Source organism: Tympanuchus pallidicinctus, unplaced genomic scaffold (genome assembly GCF_026119805.1).
Source record: "Tympanuchus pallidicinctus isolate F22 unplaced genomic scaffold, pur_lepc_1.0 scaffold10, whole genome shotgun sequence".
In the NCBI taxonomy this organism is placed as follows: Eukaryota; Metazoa; Chordata; class Aves; order Galliformes; family Phasianidae; genus Tympanuchus; species Tympanuchus pallidicinctus.
In genome coordinates this window covers 9,497,628-9,512,545 of record NW_026294619.1, presented here as the reverse complement: position 1 = coordinate 9,512,545, position 14,918 = coordinate 9,497,628, and the positions used below count along the sequence as shown (strand labels likewise).

Below are 14,918 nucleotides of genomic sequence, written 5' to 3'. Positions count from 1 at the left end.
TCTTATTTCCTTAAGTGATAACTAAAATTAGATCAATAAGTGCCAATATATTAATTTAAGCAATCCATTGTTGAGTTTGGGAGAGCTTTTTCACATTTGCACAATGCTATTCAAGTATACCTTGTTAAATCATGGTGTTCTCTTAGAGAAGGTGTCACAGTACTTTGTTATATAGATACAAGTATTTTTCACAACAGAACAAGTGCTAAAAAGAAGAACCAGTTTCCTGTATTATGCCACGCAGATGAGCAAATAGGAGTTCTGCATCGTTGACTTCTCTGAAGACAGCTGTTCCCCATTAACATTCATTATGGACCAGGTATTATTTATTGTAGTCAAAGTCTTACTAAAACACAAGGTAGAATTGGATAAACCAAGTTAATCTACCAAGAAGTAAATCTCAGAAGCGCTACGGCAACAAACTCAACCATAAGAACTTCTACTCTTTGTTGCTATTATGAAGAGCCAGTTTGATCCCAAGTTTCACTGTAGCTCTGAACTCCATACTTACCTTACATACAATGAAAAGACTCATTGAAGCGCCACTTGATGCCTGAAATTTGCTATTTCAACTACTGTAAACATTAGAGTCAACACATTGTTGTCACTAAGAAGTAAGACTTACCTAATATGTAGATAGTCTTCTGATCACTTCTCTGACCAAGGGAATTAGTCACCTTACAGATATAAGTCCCAGTGTAGTTGTAAGTCAATGGGCTGTTGAACTGCAGAGTATTGTTGACAGACAGCAGTCCTTCAGGCCACTGTCCATCCAGCCTAAAACAAAAACAGTTGGCTATACTTCAGCTGTAAATCCTTAAGACCAAAGTCCTAAAGTAATTAGGTTAAAATGCATCTAGTACTAGGCTAGTAAGGCACTCGCAAGATACCTACAAATTAAAACAACTAAAGAAGTCATCTCAAAACAAACAATGGAGGAACAAACTAAATCAAGCTATAGAAGTTAATAGTTAAACTAGGATGAATTTATACTGCTGTCAAGATAATATAACTGTCTTTTTCAGCCATTTCAGCTATCATACTAAAGAATATTTCTGGCAGTGCAAGCTTAATTTACAGGATAAAAATCACTAACATTTCCCAGCAGGAGCTGAAACAGATTCTTCTCTCTTAACCTGCCTTCCCTAATATCTATCTCTTCTACATTACAGCATCTTAATTCAGTGTGATGCTTAGTGATCCACTTCAGGAATCAACTGGACAAAAAGCACTCAAAAAATCAACCAACTTCTCCAAAACTACTATTTTCCCAAAGCATCCTAAACATAATTTCAATAACAACTATGAGAGCACAACAAAAGAGAAAAGACACAGAAATTGGAGCTATTTTAACATAGCTGTCAAGTGCCTATTGAAACATGCCTGATCTAATGCCTAAATCAATCTTGTTGCACCTCATCTTCCTTTCATTTAACCATTAAAAAGTTAACTAACTCCATAATCAAGCATGATCACCAGGCCTGCATACCATACAAGCATTTAGCAAATAAGATTTGATAAACAGCATCAAAACAAAAGCCACCTCAACATCATACTAGGTTTGCTATTAACCTGTGAAGTTTTCCCTCTTTTTTCTGAAGACTATTGCATAGAGTTTCTACAGCTATATGAAGCTGATACAAATGATTAGCAATATATTTTAAATTATTCATTTTGAAGATTATAAGATAGTCAATTTGTTACAAATGTAAACAGTAGAATAGAGCTTTCAATATACACAGCATTTTAAAATATTCCTTACAACCTTAAGCAGCAAAGACAACATTGCACTTGCAGCAATTAAAGCTTCTAGGATACCACACCAAAAAAAAAGTTATGATTTGAAAAACACTACAAAGCACACACTTTCAATACATCTAGTCTGCCTCCTTAAACAACTCAAGTTTTCCTTACGCATAATTTTTGCCTCCTTAAAAGTTCAACATTCATTAGTGTTACAGCTACTCAGGTCAATTTCATATTTGCTAAAGCAAAAAAGCACACTCCTTTTACTCCAGTAAATTAAGTCTTTCATGTATAAGTTGACTTACTGTTTGCCTTAGTGACTTAATAGTGACTTCTAAAGCTTCAAATGCAAAAAGCTATAGGTATTTTTTCTGTAAATAATAATTGTATTGCCTAGTTCTTAAAGTAGTGAGTACCTAGCTCACCTGAAGAAAAAGGCAGTAGTGCTTTCGAAGTCCTGGCATACAACTTTAAACAGTTTTTTTTATGTTGAAATCTCTCATCATACTAAATTTAAGCATATAGATAAAACATTTCAGTGTAATCAAATTCTTCAGTACAACACCATTCTTCAATACTGACTCTATACGCCTATGCATATGTTTACGATCAAGTCTGTTACATGACTGTAATGCTTAGTTTTCCCATCAAACCAGCACTCAGTTATTGCCAACTTATCATTTCCGCTTTTTCTCAACACTACAATGATTATCATTTTTATATGCTAATTTTTAACTGCCACTGGGAATGCAGGGAAAAGGATTACAACTGAAGAACAGTAAATATTCCAATGATTTTACCAACAGAAACACTTTAACACTGCTGCATATGAATTCATATTGTCCTCACAGAAGTTCTTTCTTTGATTTCTGCAAGCATCAAACGAATTTCAAGTAGCTTTATTTCATTTATCCATCTCCATCCAGTGCCAATTTTGATCTATGTTTACTTCTATCATCTTTTTCTGTTTCTTGCCTGATATACAACCACGGCTGCAAAAGCTACACAGTAAATTTCAGAGTAGGGTCACCCCATCCACTTACTCATTAAATTAAGCTATTATTTCAGAACACCCATCTACATTAAGTTTTATTTATTTAAACTAGAGATATACATTCAAAGCTTAGCTTCCATTAAGCTGAATATTGCATTTATCAGTCTTGACAATTACTTAAACACTCTTGAAAAACATGACAAGCTCCACAATTCAGTAAGAAGTACTTGCCTTCTCAACTGTAGTTTACAGATTTTAAAATGCAGGTATTGATAAGTCTTTTCACATATCTAGAATCTACTTCATGTAATATTAAAATGGAGCTAATCAAATGGTCGATTCCCTACTAGATGTATCAAACTGCCCAATACAAAACAACATACAGGCTATGCTAATTTAACTACCAAAGATTTTATTGTAATTGTAACTATAAATTGTCCAGGCTCATGAACTTCAAAAATATATACCCATCCATATTCACAGAATCACAAAATGGCCAGAGTTGGAAGGGACCTCAAGTCAACTTTGATCATGAATCTCCAACTCCCCTGCCACATGCAGGGCCACCAACTTCCCTATTTAGTACTAGACCAGGCTGCCCTGGGCCCCATCCAACTTAGCCTTGAACACCTCTAGGGACAGGGCATCCACAACCTCTCTGGGCAGCCTGTTCCAGCACCTCACCACTCTCACAATAAAGAGCTTCCCCTAGAAGTTCTTCCACCAGAAGACATCCAACCCAGATCATCCCTCCTTCAACTTAAAACCATTTCCCCTTGTTCTGCCATTATCTACCCTTTCAAAGAGTTGACTCCCCTCCTGTTTATAGGCTCCCTTTAGGTACTGAAAGGCTGCAATGAGGTCATCCTTCAGCCTTCTTTTCTCTAGGCTGAACAAGCCCAGCTCCTTCAGCCTGTCTTTGTAGGGGAGGTGCTCCAGCCCTCTGATCATCTTTGCGGCCCTCCTCTGGACCTTCTCCAACACACAAATCCTCTACCCTATTTTTAGAAGGCTGGTTAACACCATTACATCCTACCCAATACAAGTTACATAGTCTGTTTAGTTTACAATACCACTTCAGATTATACCACCATAATCATGTCACAAGTCCTTCTTTTGTAAATATTTACCTGGTCCACATGAATTCCATAGGTAATGGATTTGCATCAGCGTTACATCTGAGCTGAACATTTTCTCTTCCAATGAACCAGTTTCCATCATATCCAGTTACTGAAACTTCTGGGGCATCTGCCAAAAAATAGTTTACCTATCAGTAACCACAACATTTTCTTTCAACACAAACTGAGAGTAATGATCAACTTGATGCAAAAGGTTTTCATTTTTGCTGTTTTAGTTTTGATTTTTAAGAGCCACAACCACCAGAAAAAAATAAAATACAGTCCTAAACATAAGCACAATACATAACAGTAAATTAGAAAGGGCATAATACATTTGTTTTAACTGGTGCAGCTGTTCCACTCATTTTTGTTTTGTTTTCTTAACAAAAAAAAAAAAAAAAAAACAACAGCACTTAACTAGAAGAAATTCTAAAGGAAAGAATCAATTTTGCGTTCCTTTCATATTCCTTGCTAATTCAAATCTACTTCTCACTAGTAAGATACAGCAAATAATCAGAAGCAGTGTTTTGAAAAGCAAGGTAATTAGGAAACCAAGAAGTTCACACCTGCCAGTTGAAAAGGTTAACCATTATCCGCTGCCATTGTAACGTGCAACTATGTTGTTTTGCAACTAAAAAAGCAAGCGGACCACTTCAGACAAGTGAGAGAGACCCTGAGGAATTGTTAAAAAAAAAAAAAAAAACAGCAAAAAAAGAGCCATCGTTACGAGTTTGTAACAGCTCCTACAGCAAAGGCATAGCAATATTTCTAAAAGCCGCAAGTGGAAGGGAAGACTACAACACACAGAATCTCCGATTCTCGTTTGCTCTTAAGCTGCTTATATGCAGTGGCATTGCAGATTCTGAATTACATGCTAGCAGTAACTTTCAGCTATTAAGGTCCATTCTTCTCTTAAATACGGAGCCTCAATCTCATTCATTGTCAAGACAAGTAGTCCTTGCTTCTGCTTTTTTGGTCTCACTTAAATCTGAGACATCATTTCAACACTGATAATAAAACAGTGATTAGAACTGATCTGTATGTCCAAATGAGCAATTGCTCATTTCTGCTTAGAAAGAGAAGACATTTGTGCACACAAGACAATATGCAAACGTTCATCCTTTACAAGTTCAAAGCCTTTATCTATCAAGTCCTAAACTACCAATGCAAGAAAGTTGTTTCAAGTCTCAAGTCCCAAATAGTAAACATTACTTTCAGAAAGAGGGGAATGAGGTGCAGCAGCAAAGGCTACCTCAGTTCAAAGCAGTATCCTTACACAAACTGAACAAAACTTTGCCAAATAGAACAAATGCGTAAGAGACTTTAGTTACACACCGATGTAACTAAGTTCATGTTTTCCAGTCATGAGATGTCTTCCCACTAAACTGTCAGCCTTCAGCTGTATGCTGTTTTGAAGTCCTTAAGTCAGAACAATATCAAAGAAAGAATTAAAAACAGCTTATTTTGCTGTTTAACAAAATTGCTTAACAAAAAAAAAACAAAAAACAAAAAACAGATCACACACATAAGGCTTATTTTCTTCAGCAGTTTTAATCTAAGCAGAGTCGTAACCCAACTTGCTTCATATTCATATCTTCTAAAGACAATTTAAAACAAATCAGTTAGACAAACCCAGTACCTGAACAATTTAAAGCTGAGTAACAAGTACTGGTACTGAATATATTACAATCTTGTTTTCTTGTGCAAATTAGAAAGGAAAAAGCTTTATGTACAATTTTAAACTTACTGAATGCCCTCCTCCCTTAAGTCATACTTTAAACTCGTCATTACAACCATAAAGTGTTATTTGATTTCTATAATACTGCTGAAATCATAGGATACCGTGAGGTGTTTATAGACCAAACTTCATCTGTAAGTTTTTCTTTATTGACTACCACCATGAATACTAAGTTCACCCATGAGCCACAATCTCAAACAACCATAATGCTATTTTAAGCTTTGTTACTAGACTTTTTTTTCTTTTCTAATTACAACAGAAACCCTAGACTTATATTCCTGGCTGATCCCTTATTACATGCTTTTCTAAGCAATTTTCTGAAGAATTAGATGTTCAACATGTCCCTATCAAACCTAAACACAGATAAAGACACTAGTTATAGTAAATTCATCAAGTAGCAACAGCTACTTAAAAATACTTACACTGTATATCCAACACATGAGAGAATCTTATCTCCTTTTCCAAAGCTGGGTGCCTCACAATACAAGTTATTCGTCTTCCTCTTGCAAATCGTGTAGGGACAATATTATACTGACTTATGACTGTCACTGTTTCATTTGGAAACAAGGTGGAGCTGGATTCCATTTCACCAAGACCTCCTTCCCAGTCAATCTCCGCAGCAGGTTTTCCAGTGGCTGCTGTACAAATGGCTGCTATTGTTTGATTTGCACCATCAATCAGAGGGTTTGGTCCTTTTGTTAAGCTGACAAAAGGTTCAACTACGGGGGAGAAAAAAGGTAAATTTAAGCCAGAAAGAGTTCAGAACTTTTACCTAACTCTCTCACATAGCAACACTCATCTAACTCATTTTACAGAGCTCACACTGAACAGGCAATATATAAATAAGATCAAATGATTATCAAGGATAAGAACTCTGCAGTGCTTTGGCCCACCAATATTGCATTTGCTCATGACTTGAAGTTTAATGCTGCTCATTCCTTACTTTTAAAGCTCTGACAGAGAACTCCAGAGTTGTTAGGCTCAAAGCACAAACCACAGTGCTTCAATTCCAATGTCTGACAACAAATAGATTTTTATGTATTAGATTGAAAATACCTCCTATATTAAAGAAAGCCTGAATTGTACTGCAAAGTACAGTACGGTATTTAAAGTATTAATCTACACTGACAGTTTTGGTCATTTCAGCACTACTTTATTCAGTGTTCTAACACCAGATATTAAAATTTTAAGTTTCTTACAATTCTTAAGTGCAACAACAAATTCCAGGCTAAAAGTAAGAACAATCAAGAATTGCCTTTTTAAAGATTTAAAATGTAGACATACACACAGTAAAAACTTTGCATTAAATTATTCATGCATATAATTTACAGAATTTTTATATATAAAATTAAAAGTGTATATACAGATGTTATCAGCTATAGACGTTAAAAACTTGACCTCAATACTTTGTTCAAGACTCAAGAAGCTCAACCAAAAGAACGTGACATCCTTGTAAATCCATTGCTTTGCCACAGGTTTAGGACTTAGACAGCAAACTTGTCTCTAAAAATGAAGCTATGTTACTGATCCACAGGTCTGCCACAGGCTGTAAAGCCTTTAAGTACTTCTTCCTGTTTTACTAGTATAATCTTGTTAAGCTGGAATAGACACCAGTTACGACTTAAGTCCCCAGACCATCTTCTGCTTCTGATATGAACTAAGGCTTTGTGTTTTAGGATGGTTCATTTCCCTTTCTAATACTGGGACATCTGGGATTCTCAGTAGTACAGTACCCTATTACAAAATCCTTGTGCATTGATTCAGTTAAGATGAGCTCTCCAAAGTAAAGGCATCACTACACTTCAGAATCCATCTCAATGGATCAGTCCTCAATTACAAAGCAATGGCAATTCTTTCCACTTACACACTTTTCAATACCCCATAAGAAGAGATTTAGTTCACAGCATTTCTTCCAAAAAACCTGAAGCTAGCACACATTAAAATGTAATAAAGCACACTTCACAAGAGCTGGCAAGATACTCTCAAGATCACAATACCTTGAAAGAGATAACAATAACAACTTCTTTTTGTGTGAGTGGATTCTAGAATCAGTTTGGCTGATTTCTGGTCAGTCTATACCACTTATCCATCACTGAAAAAGTATGATATTTGTCCAGTTATGTTTAAATGAAAGATCACAACTAAATGGATAACCTTATAAAAAATCTGTTCTCTTTTCTATGCTCAGGATATAACAAGTGCTTGAAGAACATACCTCAAACTGAAGGCTGGCTGTTGTTTCAGGAAAACCATCAAGACTGAATTGCTTTCTGCATCATTTATCTGACAGCCTTTCCTGCTGTGCTATGTAAATGACCCTACTGTAAATAAACCAACAGCAACAGTTCTTCTACCAAATTCTACATTCAGTGTTTCTAGATTTGCAACATCTGTAATAGAGCTCCTCTTTCAGTTTAATGCCCTACTCTCTAACACTAATGAGAACTGAAGCTTTCTTTAATGTACTTTCCTCCAAGCCCCTCTCATCCTCCCCATCACACCAAAATCAAAAAGCTTCACCATTAGTATTAGGTTTCTTCACTAAAACTTTCAGGTGCAACAAAAATGTTCACCTATTTCATCTCTTTGAACTTTTCTTGAAGGTAAAACTCCTTCAAAAATTTTTTTCCCCACTGTTTATGAAGGAATAGTTATTAGTTCACATGTCTAACAGTGTATCTCTAAACCCAGAACAGATTACTCAGTATGATGCTTCACTTAGTAAGCTCATTAAAATAAATTGTCTTTGAATATTAAGTGCCAGAGGATATAGGATTTTAAAAGCTTAGTTTCTCCTAATATTAACTTTCCTTCAAATGGTAAGCTTCCTTTCTCAGGTGACATCTGATATTTTTAAGATTGAACAGCCTCAGCTGATAGAGTAATTCTATCATACCAAATAAACCTTCACTCACCAGAAAGAAAAAATTAAACTGATAAGTAACTCATCTTGATAAAATATAGCTCTTTCTAGTCCCAAGTGCTTTGGTGCTTTATTGTTGCATACTTTTAACGTGTTTAGTTACATTTTCCATAAATCATGGCTTTTGAACTACATATCAACTAAGAGATAAAAAGGAGTTAGCTGCTCATTTGGTTATCTTTCACAATTACCCCACTCCAGCAACTGAAGCCAATTAACAGTAGAAACCCAGCTACTCATTCTGTAGCCTTTCAGGTTGTTTTACCTATAGCTTAAGAAAATTATCTTCTGAATGAATCCTTAATTACAAGGGTCTACTGCCATCTCCCAGTCATGCTTTTCACATTGGGAAACTTAGAAAAGAGATGACCAAAAGCAAATGTGGCACAGAAAAATCTAAGAGAATATTAGAGAAGTTGCTTTAACCATTATTAGAAATATTATGCTCCATTATACTTGATTCTATGATCATGCTCTGCTCAAGTGAAATAGAAAATATGGTGGAGGCAATATTTACCTGGGGAAAAAAAAAAAAATCATTTCTACAAAGATTCAAATGCAGAATGGACTTGTTTCCAAAGTATAAGAGTGAAAGGGAAGTGGCAGCTCCCCATTAGCCCAGTTAAATAATCAAGGAGGTTAGAGACACTGATTGATAGAGGGCATGGGCTACCTTGCTTGTGTTGAAGAAGAGTGGTCACAGATATTGGAAGCCATTGCACAATCTTGATTACATTTCAGTTATAAGCCACTGTCATATTTAAACTAAACTTGCACCTATTTAGGAATGCTCAACTCATTTGCACATCCATGTCAATCCTTCTCTCATAATTGCTACGTAATTTAAGCCTACCTACTATAGCTTTGTGTTACATACACGAACCATCAGATACCATTAACCAAACTCTCACACTTTACAAAAAGACAGCATAACAGTGTCTAGAGAGAAAGTGTACAAGGTTTTTTGGATTTACAAGGAAGTTGAATTATTTGCTTTTTTTGAAAGAAATATTTCTATAACTGTATGCTCTCTTCTGGTACAGAAAGACCACTATATGGTCCCCCTATGATCTTCTCCTATATAGGCTGAAGAGTCCCTGCTCTCTCATCCTGTCCTCATAGGGGATGTGATCCAAACCTTTGAACATCCTCATAGCCCTCCTCTGGTTCCATTCCAACAAATCCATGTTCTTCCTGTAACGAGGGCTCCTGGGGGCTCCAAAACTGGATGCAATAATCCAAGTGAAGTCTCATGAAAGCAGAGTAGAGAGGCAGGATCACCTCCCTTGACCTGCTGATCACACTTCTCTTGATGCAACCCAGGATAGCGTTGGTCTTTTAGGCTGGGAGCACACAGTTGGCTCCTGTTGAACCTTTCATCAGACACCTCCCAAATTCTTCTCAGGGCTGCTCTTGTGCCATTCTCTACCCAATCTGTATGTGTGCTTGGGCTTGCTCCAACTCAGGTGCAGGATCTTGCATCTGGCCTTGTTGAACTTCATAACTTCACCTCTCAAGCATGTCCAGGTCCCTCTGGATGGCATCCCTTTCTTCCAGGATGTCAATTGCATCACTCAGCTTGGTCTTATCTGCAAGCCTGCTGACGGTGCACTTGATCCCACTGTCTACACTGCCTACAAAGGTGTTATTTAATACCAATCCCAGCACTGATCCCTGAGAAATGCCATTTTTCACCTCCATTTGGATACCGATCAATTGACCACAGCTTTGAGTGTGACCATGCAGCCCATTCCCTATCCAGGATGTCATGCAGGACAGTGCAAATGCTTTGCATAAGTGCAAGTAGATGGTTTCTGTTGTTCTCCCTATATTCACTGATGCTGTAACTCCATTTTAAAAGGCACTCAGTTCCACAAGCACAATTTGCTCTTGGTGAAGCCGTAATGGTTACCAATCACCTCATCTTAATTTTCCATGTGTCTTACGTAGAACTTTCAGGAGGATCTGCTTCACAATCTTGCCAGGCACAGAGGTGAGACTGACTGGCCTGTAATTCCCTGGATCTTTCTTCCTTTCTCAAAAACGGAGGTAATGTTTCCCCTTTTCCAGTCAGTGGGAACTTCAGACTGCCATGACCTTCCAGATGATGGATAGCAGCTTTGCAACTTCATCATTTCCTTCAGAACCCATGAATAGATCCCATGGACTTGTACACCTTCAGGTTCTTTAGATAGTCTAAAACCTGAACTTCACTTACAGAGGCAGCTCTTCCTTCTCTCGGTTCTTGCCTTTGCTTTTTGCAATTCTGAACTCTAGCTTTGCAATACAGTGGGATAAAAACCAAACCAATTATTTAAATCACCATATGTAGTATTCAATTAGCTAGCAACAGAAGTACCTCTGCTACACACCATCTCTTCTTTCTTCAAAGACCATTTTGGCCAGTTTAGTAACTATCTTGAGAAATGGAAAGCACAGAACACACAGTCTGACATACAAATTTCTTTTTTGCTCTAGCTAATAGGAGATGAGCTTTAAGAACTATAGTTTTAGATAGATTAATTAGCCTCTGTGACCTGAAAAGCATTTACATTTCTTCATCTTACCTCTCCTCTTACAGTGCATTTCCTTAAAGCAACAAAGTACTAAGCTAAGCAAATAGACTAAGCAAAGTCAAGCTTAACAGATGTAAATGCAGTAAGAATATAAGTTGGTGTTTAGAACCTCTATCTTAAGTAACCAATATATTGTGGCAAAATACAACATTACCTTGTAATTATTTTTTTCCTCAGTCCCTCTGTTTTACATTTTAATAGCACCTATTACTAGATTAATGTGCCTGCTATATACAGTAAGCAAATCAATTCCTTACTAAATAGGAACCAGGAGGTAAAAAGGTGATGTTTCTACTGGAAATAACCAGTTTCAACCTCAGCTGGACTTTCATTACTCATGGGACAGTTTTTTAGAACAGCAGGAAAACAGTCAAAATAAAATCCTGATGTGACTTAATCAGCTTTAAGTTCTGATTGGAGCTATTCTATGTCTTAAAACAGACCTGAGCTTCTGTTGTTGAATTCAAGCTACTGAAACCCCAAAGACCACTACAAAACACCACTCCCCTATTGCTTTTACTACTTAACTCTAGATTAACTCTAGATAACTCTGTAGCAAAAAACTGTCAGAAGAACAGAAAACATTGAGGCAGTCAATCCCAGTTTACCCAGCTCTATGTATAAGCTAAGCACCTGCTAACCAGGATGGAAAAGCAAGCAGTTAAGACTGCAAATTAAAGGAAGAAAAATATTTAGATTCACTTCCGTCAGGAGAGGCTTGACCTATATGTTTTTTTAATCCTCCTAATACCCCTATCCCACTTCCATTCAGCTTGTATTTTGCTGAACATTTACTATTCAAATATGCATGTTTGTTACTAACTTGGAAAGAATTGGTTGAAGTTCTGAAGTTCAGAGGTTGACACCACGCCACTGACAGGCTTATAACTCCCAGTAGCTATCTACATCATTAAGAAAAAAGCCATGACCAAGAGCACTACACCTGACATACTATACTTCATCTATTCTAACAAACGTTGTTGTATACAACTTATTAAGCACACTGCAGTCCTACATTTTCAGATGTAGAACAATGAGCACACAAACCATGGATTTGCTTTCCAAGTTGCAGGGACTCTTCGTGCTTCAAACAACAAGATCCAATGGGGCAAAAATAAATAGCTACTAGTAAGGTGCAAAAAAAAAAAAAAAAAAAAAAAATCAAAAAATCAGACTAAGACTAAACAGAAGAGATGAGGGATAGCAATGAGAACCTCCCAGTGTTTAGTGATAGAAATGAACCCAAAAGCTGAGAGACTGCTTTAGTAACCATGGACGTAACTGCTTGTCACAGACAAAAATAGTAACAGGTGAAATAGAGGCAGGAAAGAATCAGAAGACTACGTGTTTTGTATCAAACAAAGCTTCCTTAAAGAAGTTAATGATATTAAATTGGATTAAATCAGTTGCTTTGATGCATCTATTTTGCCCCACCTTGTGGTGGAAGTCAGTTCACATACTATGTTAGATCCATCTGATTTATTTCATAGGGCATTCTACTATTTTGGAAGACACCAGAAACCAAGAATATCCTAAAAATCAAAACTTATGTACAGAAAGAGACACTGAAGGTCAGCTCTGCTGAACAAAACAGCACTTTACTACCTGCAAGGGATATATAAATAACTTGACTGTTAGAAGATAAAAGTTATGACAAACAGTTAAGTCATTAGGCCAAAGTAATTGTTTTACTTCATATTGCACAGCTATCTAAATTAACCTGGTATTCAGTACTGGTCCATCCAACGGAACACAAGCACAACAACACAATTCTCAGTGAGGTAGATGAAATTACTTTTTAAGTTCAAGTTTCATATAAGTTTCACATCAGATAACTACATGACTATACAAGGGCTTGAATTCCCAGAAATAGTCTGAATAATTCTACTTTACACTTGCAAGGTGTAGACTTTTTTTATTTATATTATTAATTAACAGTTTATATTACAAACCCAACCAATGTCATTAACTTACCATACTAACAGCAAACTTAGAAGGTAATGAAGACTAACACTGTCTTCAACAGCTTTTCAGCAAGCACACACACAGATCCCTAAAATCAGTATTGTCTCCAAGTCTAAATTCTAAAAATCATTGTCCAAAAAAAGCAATATATTAATAAGTTGATGCTACTAATTTCAATTCTTTTCCTTAAGTTTACTTACCTAATACTGTTACAGTTATTGACGACTGTGAATTTCCAAGAGGGAATGTAACTGCCTTACAGATATATTCTCCTGCATCAGAAAAGCTTACATTTTTTAGGATGATTGTTGCATCAGTAAGTGAGTAGTTTTTAAATGACACTCTTCCTTGGTATTTTTCTTGAATAGAAATTCCATATTCAGGATGATGAACAGCAATAGTCTCTGAGATTTTACCATGGATCTTCTCCCAGGAAACTTGTGTTATTGTTTCATTTATATCAATTATGCATTTCAGTGCAACCTTCTTCCCCCAAACTGCTGTCACATGTGGATCAACAACTGGTCCAGCTAAGGCACCTAAAAAAAAAAAACAAAAAAAAACACCACCACAGAAGTATTAGTTGGTACATAAGAAGGTCTTCACATTAACTCTTCATCATTTAGCTTACCTTTTACGAAGAGAACTCCTACTTTCCTCTGAAAAACCATATTCTTTTACCTGATCCACAGCCATGTGGAAACACAGCTTGAACTTACAAAAGCTTGCCTTAGGAGAAAACCAAGGTGGATACAGATCAGTCATACCTGAGAACACAGATGTCAACATCAGCACTATATCAAGCAACATGAAGATCACGTAACTAGTATACTGATTTTCCAGGAAGTTAACTAGTTATAAGCACGATATACATTCATGGTTACTGGAAAATATTCCAACATGGTATTTTTGCAGCTTGATTACTGATCTAGAGCAAAAAGGTAAAAATTTAAATACTTCAGTTACTTCTGCTTTCTTGAGATAATGCTAATGAAGACCTCCTAACAAGAAAGGCATAACTTAAGACTTTTATCACCTATGATGCCTACAGATCCTAGATCCTAATGAAGATAAGCATCATCATACAAATGCAATTTTTGTCCTACACTGTGGTGCTATGTCTTCATAGCAGATTTGATTTCTGTTTAAGGCCTTCAGTACTTTCAAAAGTAGCAACAGCACTTCAAGCTCAGTCACACATCACCTCCTTTCATGAAAGAAACCCACCAGACAACGTAGTTTCTAACCACGCAAAGTACATTAAACCACAGGTTCAACTTCTTTTGCTAAACAGATGCTCCAGCAACTTCAGTCATCCATTCTTCAAGTGAACTAATGAAACGAAGCCGCAAAGTCTTAGTTCACAGTTTATTTTTACTGAATCAAGTTCTAAAGGCACTATTTTAACTACTCGGCATTTTTCAATTTTTCTTGTCAAACCTGGACTATACCTTGATTAACTTTCTCAGTAACAGCTCAACTTTTAATAGCCCAGTTTTCACATGCAAAGAAGTCATTCAAATGGATACAATAACCACCATTTTGGTCAATAAGCCTTTATAAAATAGAAATCCTGTTTCTGGAAAAAAAAAAAAAACCAAACCATCTATACACCTATACGCGAATCCATCCTTGGAAGGATTCTATTTCCCAACAATTTCTCAGTGCTCAAGTCATAGCTAAGTCAACGAAGTAATTTAAACAAGTAATTAAAAGATTCAGATAAAGACTTCTTTCGGTATACTACTGACATTAGTCAGGAATTCTATGAAAACACTGAGTAGCACAAATAAATTAAACTAAAACATATCTAGAAATCAAGACAGTTGATAGGTCAGTCACTGGGAAAGGATGGTAA

The 14,918-nt window shown here is 36.3% G+C and overlaps 1 protein-coding gene across 2 annotated transcripts in view; it reads right to left on the bottom strand.

Annotated features, from left to right (window-relative positions):
- Positions 1-14,918, bottom strand: part of NECTIN3 (nectin cell adhesion molecule 3) — a 59,775-nt gene that overhangs the window by 23,792 nt on the left and 21,065 nt on the right. For both annotated transcript variants that reach the window (XM_052705768.1, XM_052705778.1), the window contains exons 2-5: positions 13,261-13,599; positions 6,019-6,315; positions 3,871-3,988; positions 626-777 (exon numbers count right to left, since the gene is read on the bottom strand). In XM_052705768.1, the coding sequence (XP_052561728.1) occupies positions 626-777; positions 3,871-3,988; positions 6,019-6,315; positions 13,261-13,599 (906 nt within the window). The remainder of the gene's footprint in view (positions 1-625; positions 778-3,870; positions 3,989-6,018; positions 6,316-13,260; positions 13,600-14,918) is intronic.